Source organism: Falco punctatus, assembly GCF_963210335.1.
Source record: "Falco punctatus genome assembly, chromosome: 4".
NCBI classification, from domain to species: domain Eukaryota; kingdom Metazoa; phylum Chordata; class Aves; order Falconiformes; family Falconidae; genus Falco; species Falco punctatus.
This window is the reverse complement of record NC_137583.1, coordinates 10,334,515-10,349,119: the sequence shown is the minus strand read 5'-3', so window position 1 is coordinate 10,349,119 and position 14,605 is coordinate 10,334,515. Positions and strand designations below refer to the sequence as shown.

Below are 14,605 nucleotides of genomic sequence, written 5' to 3'. Positions count from 1 at the left end.
TTCACCATCTATTTCTTGCATTGTACCACAAAGCTACAGAGTAAAGTTGTCAGCATTACCAAGAAAATAGCTCCGTCACAACAGCATTGTCAAGAATGCAGGGAAAATACCGACAACCTCTAATCTGTAGATTAATTATAAATTTCAGAGCCAGTTTAAAAGTAAAATTGACTGTAGTATTTCTCCTAATTCTCAGCTATGCTCAAAAAGTAACAGAGGAAGAAGGTAGGTACGAAAGTATAGGAAAAGTGTTGCAGGTATGAGTTGTAGATGGAGAAACAATGATTCTAAGTTCAGAAAACAATAGTGCACTGGAAGTAAGGGCTTAGGGTCACTAAGTGTGGTGGCATGAAGTCTGTCATCAAGCTGCATGGCAGAGGTGGAGTGCGCTAGTACATGAAGAACAGAGAATTGGGGAGTAAAAGACTGAAGAATCAAGAGAAATGAAGAACCTGAAAGGAAATAGAATAGGTAGTACTAGAGAAAACAGGCAGTGAGTAAAGGATCTTCAAACTGATTCCTCCATGTGTAGAAATTAAGATCTGTGGGAGCTGACTGCCACCTTACTTTTAAGGAAATTTATGGGATACTAAGACAGATGTCAAGTTCTATAGCTTTAATATTTCATAGAATGCATAGTAATTGACAGTTGCAGTTAATTGTTTGAAATAAACTGCTACATCAAGGGAAGAACCTGTATCAGTTGTTCACTTGATCTGTTTGGATGCTGAAACAAGACCGTTGAGCACTGGGGAAGAGAGCAATTCTCTGTTCATGTTTGCATTGTGTCAGCATCAATTTTATTTTGAGGGATGGAAAAATTGTGTTATGAAAAGCCCAATGAGCAGACTTGAAGTCATAAAGGTTTTCATACAGATGGTGAATGATAAAGGGTTAACTTTGATGTCTTCTCAAACAGGAGTAAAACCTTATTGGGTAAAAGAACTGAGTTAATGTTGACAGTGGAGCAGTGCCACACTTGAGTATAACAAACAATACTCTAGAGATGACTTATTCATAGCTGTTTTGTTTAAACATCTATGCTATAATACAGGATCATTTCAACAGTCACAAAAAATAATAACGTGGTTAAGCACCTAATTGCAACATTGTGTTCGTCCCACCTACCCTTGCTTTGCAGTCAGTTCACTGATTTTAAATGTCTCTGTATCATGCTGATAAGGTGGGCATGTTAAAGCATCCCTGAACGTGTACAAATGCAGACCTCAAAGTAAGATAAAGAAGGCCCAGATGCTAAACATTTACCAAAGAAACTCCTCTGCACTTCCCTTTTACCCTCCTTACGTTTATTTTATCAGAAGAAACTTTTTTTTTTCTGTGCTGAACAGCTCTTTTGAGCCCCATGGCTAGAGATCACATTTAATTCTCTCAATGGGGATTTCCATGTCACGATATCATTTACATGTTTCTGCCAACGCTGTCAATTTTAGATAACAGTAGCAGTTACTTAACAGAACTTTGGGCAGTGCTTAGGTATCATTGGGGAGAAAGGAGTTTATTTTGATTTTTTAAAAATTATTTCTTTTAATAGATCAATCAATCCTGGTTTAGATTAAATTTAGAATTAAATTTAATGAGCAGTGCAATCTCTCTGCTATGTGCTGCTCCTGCATATACGTGAAGCATCAGGTTAATTTGGTCTCTGAAATTGTATAGTCAAGTGTCCAGCAAATAGACTATTTTAGAGGGAAGGAATTTATAGTGAGAATTGTTATTTCAGAGGAAGAAACACAGAACCTGTGGAGACTAGAATATTGCAAACTGGAGGTACAGTGTAATGGGAAAACCAGAACATAAAAGAGTAGGTGGTGGATATGGCACTTAGAGCAGAAAAGGAATAAAGCAAAGGAAAGATACTGGGTGTAGGATTGGAGGAGGAAAGAGGAGGAAGCTGTAGCTTTGGAAAAGGGATAGTCAGGATGGGGAAAGCAAAGAGCAGTGAAAGATGAGAGAGTGAAAAGGGATGAAGTATGGAAATGGAGGAAAGCTAGTGAGTGTGAAAGCAGAGAGATGGAAGTATGGATTGGAGGCAGAAGTCTCCTATAAAACACTACAGGTTTATCAGTTCAACCTTTGCAAATACTAACTCTGGGAAGATAAAGATGCCATGTGGGTGTGGAGCAATTTGTGGCCAGAGCTTGGTAAGAAGAGGCATGAATATCTATCTGATGGGATGGGGCAATTCAGAGGCAGGTCGATAATGTATATAAAAAGTAACAGTACAGTTCTTAGCACAGAGATTGGTATTAATTCTATATTTGATCTCTTCTAATTGCCATTAACTCTCACTCTTTTTCTTCAAATCTCCATGCCCCTCTTCCCTTAACACCTGGATGCAGAGAGGTGGCTTTGCTCAGCACCATTGTTTGGTGCTTATATGTAAGTGACAGCAGTTCAATATGCTGCTTCTAATGTCTATGGAATTACTGTTATGTTGCCATGTAGGGTGGGAAACAGTTTGATTTAATAAAGCATCCCATCAAATGCAGATTACATGTGTACAGTCATACACACACAGTTAGAAGACGTTAAGATTAAAGCCTCTGTGGTTGTTTGCTAGTTGTGATAGTCTTGAATTACAAATAAGCCTAACTACTCTTACCATGGAAAAACAAGTGTGTAAGTTCTGAATTCAAGACTGAGATTCTCTCCTGAGGGGTTTCAGATTTCAGCTTCTTTGTCTCCCCTCCTACTCCCTTAAAATCACCCACTCTCTGTTTTTGCCAGCAGCATAATTTTCTAGATCTTGTCATGTGATTAGTGGGCTTGTGTTACTGAAAGTCTTTAAGTGATATTCTCCCCCCCCCACCCCCATGAGGTACTTTGCAAAAGTAGTGGTACCTGGTAGTCCCACTATTGATATGATGACACTTCAGATGGCCATAAAGAAACTGCCGGACAATCAAAAAAAGCAGTTACCTGATTAATGAAGAATACTGGGGTTGCAGACGTAACTGAAGAGGATGCTGGGTTTTGTCTCCACTTATTATTGATATTTCTTTTTACTGCTCCACCAAGATCTAGCATAGTTTCCTGCATATTTTAAACATCTGAACCACTATGATGGTTTCTCTAGCTTTTTTTTTTCCCCCTTACACACCAAATTTGGCTGAAGAACTTCAGTGCTAAAAATAAATAGTGACATCTAAACCAACATTTTCTACTTGAAATAGTTTGAGGCATGTGTTTGGAGCGCGGTTGCCTGAAGACTGAAGATAAATTACTGCAACTAGGCTTCTTCCTATTTCCTCCTTTTTGTTTCCTTTTTAATTTTAGAGAAGCATTGAACTAACCAAGCTGCAGATGCGGTCACCTGTGAGGAAGGCTGATCTAATTTATGAGAAGCCTGACATAAAAATGTGCTAAATGTGCTGAAAGTAAATTTCAGATGTGCAAGTGGTTTCTTTGCTAGTTTTGCTGCAAATGTCTTCATGGGGAAAGAGGTGTCTTTTATGCCAAATGGGAAGAATTCAGACAGTATTTACAAAACAGTATATTTATTTTGTGCAGGCTGGCAGACTTCAGTTATTCCCTTCAGAGTGCATGAATCTAAACAAGATAACGGTTTCTAAGAGAGAGGTTTGTTCCTAGCTTTACCTTGATGATTAATTACGTAAATTACATAATACTATCACAGAAAGCACCACTTTACCTCTCCTGGATTCTGACTGGTTTTATTTAATGTCTGTATCCACTGATACATTTTCTTAAGCAGTGATGTTACATGTAACAGACACTTATAAACGGTATCAGACAGGCCTTTGTTCTTAATTGTTGAAGCAAAACGATGCACTAATGTATCTACGTCAAATGTGCTTAAATACCATTGTAGTATGACCAATATGATTTTAAAACACAAGTTACCATATACATTGAAAAGCGCATGTGGCTTTCTGTTATTTTATATTTATACGCACAATCTGATTAGTTTCCTCCGGGCGTGTGGGGGAGTTACTCTGCCTAGTTGGCAGCATAGCCGTGAGTGGAATATCGTACCTGTTGTGACTTGGCAGTCAGAAACTGGCTCCTTCATGTGTCATAGAAAGACTCTTCCACGCGGGGGCGCCCTGCTGGCATCCCTGCTCTCCGCGCCTGCTCCAGCACTCTGTGCTCATCCGCTTCCCTCTGTGCAGAGACCAATTCTACCTCCTCCTGTAGTAGGTTAAAGAGATTCTAGGTGGGTGCTTGATCCCTGGCCCATCTCTTCCCCCTTTGTCTTTGAAAAGAATCCCTTTTTTGCTTTCTAACAGACGATGCATTCCTGTACTCCACTTCCTCCTTTTAGATCTCTTTCTTCTTCCAGTGGGTTGCAAGCTCTTCTGTTTCAGAGTTTGATTGCCCCAGCACTACTACTCTTTTACTGTCTTATTTCAGGCTTGCTTTTATTCTGCCTTTGTGGAGGTGCTGTTGTGCCTCTGTCCAGCATTGACCTTTCTTGGGCCAGAAGGTCTCTGATACCTGATATTAGAAGTGGTAAGAAACAATTCTACAAGTCTTTCAGCTTTAATGTATTAGAATATGGTGCTGTAAACATACAGCCTGTATAATGGGTTTAGTAGAAGCTGAGTTTCTCTGTAGCCATGCAGTTCCTGCTTTGGAGCGTTGCAGGAGCAGGGAAAGTTTACTTCAGTGTTGATAGCAGCAATGCAGGGGGCAATAGAAGCATTAAAATTTCCCTTCTCTAATACACAATTTGTAGTTCAGAAGACTGGAGCTTATATTGTGTAGCAAGTTGACACCCTAGACACTGATTCTTATTTGTAAAAGTGTTGGTTTTGATGTCTTCCTGCTTATTCTGTGGGCGGAGTTTTACATAGTTTAGCTTATTATTGGTTTTGTTTTTGAACAAACCATTGGAACTGTTGTTGATTAGTCACAAGACTAATTTCTCTTGGAACAGCAAGGTTTATGTTGGCAAACAAATAGAGATGCTATCAGAAATTCATTGTGTAGCATTTGCGTAACTGGATAGCAGTCAATTCCATCTGCAGTTCCAAAACATACATCAAAATTGTTGTATTCTTAATGTATACACTGAATTTAAAAAGCAATTCAGTGTGACCAGTTAGAAAATTTTGAAGAATTCAAGAGTGTGTTATTCCAAACTGATGTGCTGACTCACATGGTTTAATTACCATAAGTTCTATCCACAACATGTGATGTTAGGTTAGTTATGTTATGCCAGAATGTTCTATTAGAAATTTCTGTAAAACACGGTTGTTTGATATATTAGTTCTTAGGTCCATGATTAATGGCTGTATCTTTTCGTAGGATCAATGGGTAGTGGAAATTACAAGGTTCTTTGCATATAGTACTACTGCCAGAATCATGAACATGTGCTGGAGAGACGCTGTCAGTTATTTATAAATAAGTTAGTTATAAAAAAGAAGGGTGCAGGCTGGCCTTCAGGGTTTGCCAGGTTTCTAGCAATTTGAGGCTCTGGGTAGAAAACCCTGGACATGTTTTGAGCTGTTACCACTTGTGTTATCTAGAAGCGTGCTGTAATGCTTAGGAGTTTGCACTGTTTTCATTAACTCAATTCAGTAGCTGTTTTATTAAACTTTCACAGTTTTTACCTATAAATATGAGTTAAGTATACAGCCATAAAACCTGTCCAATTACCTAGTTTACAGGGCTACTTTCAAGTTAATTACATGCTAGTTACAGAAAATACACTTTGGATTATATGTTGCTTGGGGCAAGAATTTTGAAGCATGCTTATAGAGCACTTGGCTAATGCATTCTTGAAATGAAGACACTGTCATAGGCTTTTACATTTGCAAGACTTTTCCATGATTATTTACATCGTACACTGTACATATTCTGTTTATTAAAGCTCAGTTATTCAATTAATATTTTGAGTTTTTCTGATAACAAAGATAGCATGATATCTCCCATTTGGAAAGACTTCTTATAATTTCATGTTATCTTTTCACAAAATCAATATTTTCTTCAGAAATACTTTATGCAATCATTCTGTTAATGTTGTAGGGCTTTATTTTATGGATCTTTGTAACTAGTTTATTTTTGTTCCGGGTGTGGTTTGTTATTTATAGTAGAAATATTCTGTATGTGCTATAAACCTGTCATGCCAGCTATTTGGCACATACAAACAATACTGAGCTAGAAGCAACATGTGATAAAGCAGATAGGTCCAATTGTCATTCTCTTAGGCTAAGTCTGATGTTCTGTTATATAGCAGATTTCCTGTCTTTAATCATAGATTGGGTGTTACCTTGTACTCCTGCTGTCATTTACTGTTCTTTTCTTTGTTCAACAGCAGATGAACTTGACCCCTGTTCAATTTAACTCAAGCCTAACTCTGCCCATTTCTTTGTATTTGTTTCCCCCCACCCCACCAGTGGCTGCTCTCAGAGAACACGTGATCTGAAATTACTATTTCCTATCACTTCGTTTCAGAAACCTGTAATGGTTAACAGGGCAATGCTGTTGTCCAGCTGAATTTGATGCCGCTCAGTCTGAGAAATGAAATTTTTAGGAACAATTTTGAACTATATAGTGGTATTTTATTGTTGTTACACTATTTCAGATTAGCAAATTTATTTTAAAATGACTAGTGGACATGAATGGTTGTACACATGGATTTCTGTTGCTAATCTTTGTTTTTACTGGTTGCGATACTTGCAGTAGAACTTGTTGTTACTAGAACCTGTTACAAAGATACGTTATTAACATCACAGTTTCCTTTTTTACCAAATCACTGCAATGGTCTTGGTGTCCAATTTCCTAGTGCTCATACTGTAAAATCTCACTGGTCAATCTCAGTTGATTGTAAAAGTTTCCAATTTGGCAGTGTTTGGGTAGCACTAATCGGAACCGTGGAGTGAGTTTTAAACAAAAAGTACAGAAATGGACTACACGTTTAGAAAAAGCTGCAAGAGCATTATTTGCAGAAACATTTGGGAAATCCTCTGCTGTACAAGAGGTTTTGTTCGAACATCTGCCTCTCCATCTCCAGTTCCACATGTTCTGATTTAGGTTGTCAAGTTGTACTTCTGACAGAAAGCTAAATAAAGTCTTCTAAGGACTGGGAGAGAAGGAAAGCATTCTGAAAACTTTTGAATGAGCTTATAAACAGTTCTGTGGAGCTGATGGAAAAAGAAGAGGAAATTTGAGTTCCTCCTGATGTTTTCTGTTGGAAGAAGCATTTTGAGTGGGTTTATTGGTACTCTCTATGAAGACTGCTGTTCTTCCCAAACATAAAAGTGCTTTCAAAGCCAGATTTTCTCTGAGACATCTCAGTCTTAGTAGGAGTCCTAATTATTTTTAAACTAAATATAAGAACAAGATTATTCTTGAAAGCTAATGCTCTTTTCTGTGGTTAGAATGTATGCAGCAATTAAAAACTATGGTTGTCTTTTAAAATCTGACACAAATGCATAATAAGAGCAATACGATGGTGTCTATTTATAGCAGCCTGGAAACAAATTTTGTTATTACAGTAGCAACCAGAAAAAAAGGTCTTCATTTTGCTAGATATCATGTAAACATAATAATAAACTATTCTTTCTCTAAAGAATTTATAATCTAAACTGTTATAAGAACATACTGAAATATTTCTTAAATAATTCCAAATTAATTTTTTTAAAGTAAATTCAGATCTTTTGAAGCTCTTAAATTCCACTCATGATGACAGATGTTGTAATTCCTAGGTTCTGCTGCATGTTTTGAAATGATCCTAATGTGATTTGAGATAATATTCTAAAACTCTAAAACGCACATTTGAAAATATTTATTACTTAGTGGCTTTGATCCAAAAATTGTACACTGGTGCTGTCTCTCCATGGATTGTGGTTAATTGTAAAGCTTTTCAGAGAAAGTTAAATTTAGCATCCTTAAAACACTCATAATGCACAATGAGAAAACAGTTTCAATCTGACCGTGTGCCAGCAGGCTCCCCGCTGAATTTGGAAAGCCTGTTTCGTTTCCAAGTGCTATTTCAATTTTTCAGTGGTTCACAATCTTAAATACCCTCAAAAGAAGTAGTCTAAGTTTCAGCAATCACTCTGTCCTCTCAGACACTTCCAGTCAAAAGCAGACCAGTAGCCTTGTGAAAAGGTTATAAAATTAGGGTTATACCAATCCTAAAAAGATTAGATTGCATGCATGGCCTGACTGGAAGGATACTAGATGATGATGGGAAAGAATTGCAGTGCTTTCTGAGGGTATTCAGTTGGGCAGTGACTGGTGCAGTTTGGTGTGACACCATTTATTTATGACATTATAATTATTCTTTTCTCAATATCTTCAGAAACTCGTGACAATTTTTCACATTTTGGGAAGCGTTCTTAGAGTTGTCCAAATCATTATCTCTGGCAGTATATGTGAGAAATGACAAAATCAAGACAGTTTGTACTGTTGGAGATTGGATGGGCAAATTTGGAAGTCTTGCAGAGAATGTGCCACCAGTAAGCATCTCTTCCAGCCCTTAGAAGGAGCCAGGTCAAGTCTCTGGATCTCTGCTTGATGGTAGTGACAGAACTGGGAATCTCTTGACACAGCCAGGCCACTACTTAGCACATGCCACTGAGGTGTAGAGACCAGTGTTCAAATCTGTGAGGTGTTATGCCAGGTATTTCATTTAGATAAAGTACAGTCAAAGGCAAGAGGTGATGTCAGGAGGTACTCTAAAAGTACCTTGTAGGGTGGACAAAAGCAGGACTGAAACCAGCATGTTATCTCTTAAGGATTACTGTCGTGCAAGCCTTTGCGTGTTCTCCTGTTTAATAAAATTCTTATGACATTTTATTGTCTTGTCATAATATTTTGTTGAAGAGTGCAGAACCTCTGTTATTTTCACAACTCAAGCCCCCTCATAGCTTAATTCAAGTAACTTGCTTTCCTCGTGCTGCTGTCACCTGCTGAAAGAGATAAAAGCTTCAGAAGTTGTTGTAGTTGGGTTGGTTTTTATTAAAGGAATATTTAAGCAGGTTGATATATTTCTTCAGAGTAACAGGATTTTTTGATAACTTTTTTTTGTTTTAACTTTGATATCCAATAGTAAACGTGTATCAAATCCTAGTCTTGAGGAGGCTTTCCTCTATTACCAATAGGTAAACAGAAGAATGGGTTGACTGCTACACAAAGTTTGAAGTCGGCCCCTCTTACAGCACGGTTTCTGAAAAGAGGGAGAGAGCTGCAGGGTTTTTTGGATGGCCTGGTGGCTGCATGTGAACCCGCGTTTGACTCGCTTAGGCTTCTGCATGTGAAAAAGGGAATATGTTACGTGTCTTCCTACCACAGTACTTCAGATATGTATGTTCCCATTTGTCGTACAGTTAAAAATCATAGTTGCAGCAGTAGGATACTGCTGTCCTGCAAGGATGATTTTTACGTATTTATTTCCTTTTTTCTATTTCCTTACTTTTAAGAACTATAAAGAAAGTAACAGTGAAACTGCTTAGGTAGTTTTGCTTGCACTTTGCTATGATTTTGACAAGATCAACCAGCAGAAGCTACTTGGAAACTGGCTGTGTATTGTCTGAATAAAGACTTATCATGTGCTTGTTAAAACATTTGACAGACTTCAGCCTTATGCCACCCCAGTGCTTTGGGCATTTTACAAGTGAGAATACTAAGGCAGGAAAGTTTCTCAGACAAAGTGCTGAGGCAGGTTTTTTGAGTTTAAATCATTAATACCCCATGTTCATTCTCTGTTCCTGTAAACCAAAGTTACAGTAATATTTGATTGCTTTTACCTGCAGTTCTGTGGATGTTTCTGGCTATTTGATGTGCTCGTGGCCCTGGCATGTTTCATTTCATGTTTTGTTACTGCGGTGGACTCGGTGGCAGTGCTCTAGCTGCACACAGAGACAGCATGAACAGCTTTCATATTTTTATGTATTTTGAATTTGTCAATTATGATTTCTTAGCCTCAATCTTTTGAGGCAGTTCTGCCTGAAATCTACATATGATGTCTTAGATTTCCTTCCTTGGTACTTGTGTGAGTGTTTACAATTTAAGAAAGCTCTAGCTGCACTTTCAGGTGGATGCTATTGATGTTGCTGTCAACAAAGTGCAGAGTACCTTGGAGCTGACTGCTGCAAAGCTGCAGGGAAAAACCACAGATACAATGTTTTATTTACTCAGAGGTTAGAGAGCAGCTTTTGCCATCCTGTTAATCTATGTTGATTGATACAGGTAGGTTTTAAATGTGGTTCACTAAATTGATGAGGAAAAGTCTGGCTGGCCAATCTCATGCCTGACACTAGGCTGAAATCTGTGGCATCTGCCTTTAGGCTGCTTAAATTCCAATGGCTACTGAGGCAGAAGGTTATAGGTGATCTAAGAAGTGGCAAAAATGCAAATATAAAGAAGCATAGCAAGTCAAAGTGTTTGCATGTTGTGGTCTTCACGAAATGGAATACGGAAATCCAAATTTACCAGGAAATCTGATAGAAAAATGCCTGCCTTCCTAAATTCATCTTTGGTGCAATTTAAGGCCTATGAAAATCATAACACTTCAAAAAATTGCTCTCCTGTATTTGATCCTGGGTAAGGGATTACCAAATTCTGATAGCAAAGGATTAGGGTTTCATGTGAAGCTGTGAAAAATTAAGAAATAACTTAGATCTAGTAACAGCCTAATAACAAATTAATGAAGAGGAAGGAAAGAACCCTTGACAGAAATTTGCAGGCTTTTATATAGAATTTATATGGATTTCCTTTGAAAAATAAACTGTGTTCTGCTGGAAGGGTCTCAGAAGAAGAAGGTGGCAAGATTTGATTTTAGTTCATCTTTAGGCAGGGACACTGACTAACAGCATTTACAGTACGTCAAGAGGGAAATACTTGAGTAATTTTTAAAATCTTGGCCTAAAATGTCTGCTTCCTGAAGATTGCTTCAACTCGTTTTTTCTGTCTGCAGAGATGTCGTGGCTCTTGTCAAAGGAATTGGTTGCTGACTGGTATCAGTTTCACCTTTTATCTTCTTCCTCCAAACTCAGCAGAAACTTTTTATTCTAATTGAGTTTCGAGCTGATGAAAGATTGCACCAGCTCACTAAGGGCCTGTTTGCTTTAAAAATGAAGTTTGAATTGCTGTTAGCTTGCTACCCAAATTCAAATTTGTCTTGACATTCTTGCCTACTGGAAGTATGCAGAATTTTGCAGCTGGCAAAAAGATCTCCATGTTTGTAGATCTAAGCAAGTCACAAAAGAATTGAACAGGATAGGGACAGATCAAGGGTGAGGTGTAAGGATGTTGGCAATGTGAATTAATTATCTGTGTGTGTGAAGAGAGAGTGAGTGTTAAAATCACTGACGCAACATATTTACTAAAAAGTTAAATATTATTACCAATTAATTAAATCAAAGGAAAAAGGAGGTAACTCTGTTTTTAAAATTACTTTTATTGTTTCTTAAACCTTCATATTTATTCATGTTTGACTTCTTAGTGCATAGCCATTTGTCATTGTTTTTCTTAAGCTTTAGACTGAGCTGTTGACCTTATGCTTTAAAGAATCTGCAGTTGCCTATGAATAGTCTATAAAACCAAGTTTTGAAGCCCTTCTCTTAGAATGGAATTAATTTTAAGCGATAATAAGCAGATGAAGTTCTATTGGTTTAGAAGTGGAATTACTCAGTTGCAGCAGCTAAAGACCTGAGTTAAATGAAAGTCCCACATGGGCCTAATACTTTTATCATTGCTTATTGCTCTAGCTTTCAATGGAAGTAAATACCATATACATACGTACTTGTGATTTCTTTCAGCTTCTGGTAGCTATGACTCCTACCAGAACCTCCTTTTAAACCTAACATAAGAAAGGGTGTAATACTGAAGGTGCTGCAGAACACACTCTCTCTTTGTCGTTGTAGACGAACTGTGCAGTGAACAGCAGCAGAAGTTAAATGTGTGTGAAGCAATTACCTCAAATTTGGTAAAGCAAGGAACTGTTGACGTACAAATGGCATACAAAAAATTAAATAATTTCTAATCTTATTGTATATTTCTTGTTTTAATGTTAGTAGTGGTGTTAAAGCACGGAAGTAGTATGCTGTCATCAAAAAACGCTCACTCTCCCTGCACCTGACAGGTCTAATTCTAGCTTAACATAAAGAATATAGCAAAAAAAGTTTGCGTGCTTAGCTAAATTTGAGCCTTAAATCTTTTAATGTAGAAAGTATGGTAGAAATGCATTAATCTTATGCTTATATGTGGGTTTTGTATGTTAAAATGGAATAGTTGGCTATTACCTTCAGCAGTTTCTCTTTGTCCGTTATGGATACTTGCCTGAACTTTTTACACAATTATTACCGAAGTCTTGAAGAAACAAAAAAGTATCTTCAGAATAGTAGTAGGAACATAGTTGTCTAATAAGACTAATCAATATGTCTTGTAAACTCAAGAATTCACTGTCTTACAAATGTATAAAAAATATTTTAAAAGGTAAGCACTCAAGAAACCTTTTGTTGTGTATTTGCAGCGTGTGTACAAGCATCAGAAAAATTCCAAGATGTTACTTTTTCCTTGTATTTGCACTTGTTCTTTACATTAGAGTTCATGTATGCTTCAAAAAAGAGCCACATCTCAAATATCTCCCAATAGTTCTTTTTTACTAGTTTCTGAGGACAAGTTTCACTTGCCCAAAAAGGTTAATTCAATTTGTGATGCAGGAAAGATGTGGGAAAGCCATTTTAGATTGCTCGTTTTTACTTGCCATGTGAAGTGCTCTGTTTCAATCGCTTCTGATGATTATGGATTCCATTTTTCAGTCAATACTCTGCATTGTTTTCTAGCTAACTTTGTCTAAGGGAAGTTGATACCTATGCATCACTAGATTTTGAACGTGCTCAAATGCACATTGAAACTGGTACATATGAATCATACACTAATATAAATTTTCATATAATGTGTGGGAAGTTATGCCTTTTGATAACTTGCAGACAAACACCTCATGAAACTTAGCTTTTCTTACTTGAAGTAATGTGGCTTAATATGATGGCCAAACAAGGCAATTAACTGAGCATATATTAAAGGAAAACATCTACTATAAAGTGCTGGTGACCTAGCTGGAGGTTTGAGAGAGACCACTGAAGAATCTCATGATTAGTAGGTCAGTCTCTGCGGCATTCCTGTCCAAACAATGATTTGGCACGCGGATATGAAAGCTCCCAAGGAAGCATTATGTTCTGCAGTGTGAGTTAAGTCTGGAACACAATCCTGTAAGTTTAGTCTTCAGGCATATTGATGGCTAGTGTGTGTGTGTCCAGGGCGTCCTTGCAGGAGGAGATCCACAGTTCTGAAACTTCAAGTGGGCTGGGAAATTTCATGTCATTGAGGTAACAACAGTCTTATTTGATTTTTTTTTTTTTTTTAAGGCAGCAAGGTGAATGCTTTCTTGATGCTTCAGGTATATATAGCTTTCCAAACCTTTGTTTCACTGGGTTTCACAGGATGAGTTGCCAAAGGCTTGCTTATCTAGATTAGTAGAGAATCAGCAGAACTGGAGTTTCATTCATCAGTTATATTGAACTACCAGGGATAAAATCAAACTTTGCACTTCCTTGACACGTCCTCGCATGCAAAATTTGGGTCCTCTGCCAAGCTTATCTTTGGGCCTTGATTCTGGGTTGAATCTAAAACATTCTGTGATGAGTTCTTGCCATTATTCCCCTGTTAATTTAAGATCCTTTACTTTCTGAAATACTGTAAGTTTTCTGTGAACTGAATGTTTAAAAGTTGCATTCAGTGTTTACCAGCAGTAGTGTTTTCTGAGGCATCCACCTTTGGAGGTAGTTGTCTGCCCTTGAGTTTAAAGCCAATTTGCTGCTGTTTAAGCCTGAGAATTGCACAGGTAGGAGGAGGTGGGCTGCGTTTCAGTTACTGAGTCTCTAAGCGCCCAAAGACCTACCTGTTACTTTAAAACCACATTCATGATGTCTTTACTTTTACCATTCTGGTGCCGTTCAGCTGTTAGCAATTTTTAAAACACTGTTGTCAGTTTAAAATATTGTTTGAAGCAGTCTGTGAGGAAAAACCACGACAGATAGACACGACAATACATATCACTGCTCCTGACACTTCTAGTACGCTGCATGACAGGAAGCGAGAGCAAACTGTGTGGCTGCATGGGGAGGAGTTCCTGCCGAAAACTGAAGGAGAGACATAGGGACTCCTTTGTAGCAAAGGCTTTTCACTGTCACGCTGAGTATTAAAAATCCTCCTAAAATCTTAGTACGATACAAAGTACCCCATGGTGTGGTGTTGCTTTTTTGTGCATCATCAGGTAAGTGTAAATTAAGGACTGTGTTACTTTTTGTTTGTGTGTGTGGCATTGTAGTAAGTTGAACTTGCACAGATACTGCTTCCATGCATGCCAGGATTTAAAATTGGCTATTAACGAAGCCAAAGTGTTGCTTAGCAGGAATGTTTCCTTCTATAAGGAAAGAAATTTGTTAGAAGTTTAGATAATACTCTGATATTTCCAAAGGGATGGATGGCAGTTTGTTTTTCTCTATGTATTGGTGGTTTATTGCTGCAGGGTGGTGGTTTTATGTTTTTGGTCTTGCTTTTTTATCGTACACGTGTAAATATCTCTGCCTCTGTCTCCTACCGTCAAAGT

At 37.7% G+C, this 14,605-nt stretch overlaps 1 protein-coding gene across 4 annotated transcripts in view; it reads left to right on the top strand.

Moving 5' to 3' along the window:
• ARHGEF3 (Rho guanine nucleotide exchange factor 3) overlaps positions 1-14,605 on the top strand; it is a 156,926-nt gene that overhangs the window by 52,204 nt on the left and 90,117 nt on the right. Inside the window, exon 1 of one of the 4 annotated variants that reach the window (XM_080385016.1) lies at positions 4,541-14,269. The exons of the other annotated variants lie outside the window; for them this stretch is intronic. Within the exon in view, the coding sequence (XP_080241142.1) occupies positions 14,237-14,269 (33 nt within the window). The 5' untranslated portion in view covers positions 4,541-14,236. Of the gene's footprint in view, positions 1-4,540; positions 14,270-14,605 lie in introns of those variants that run through there. 4 annotated transcript variants of the gene reach the window in all.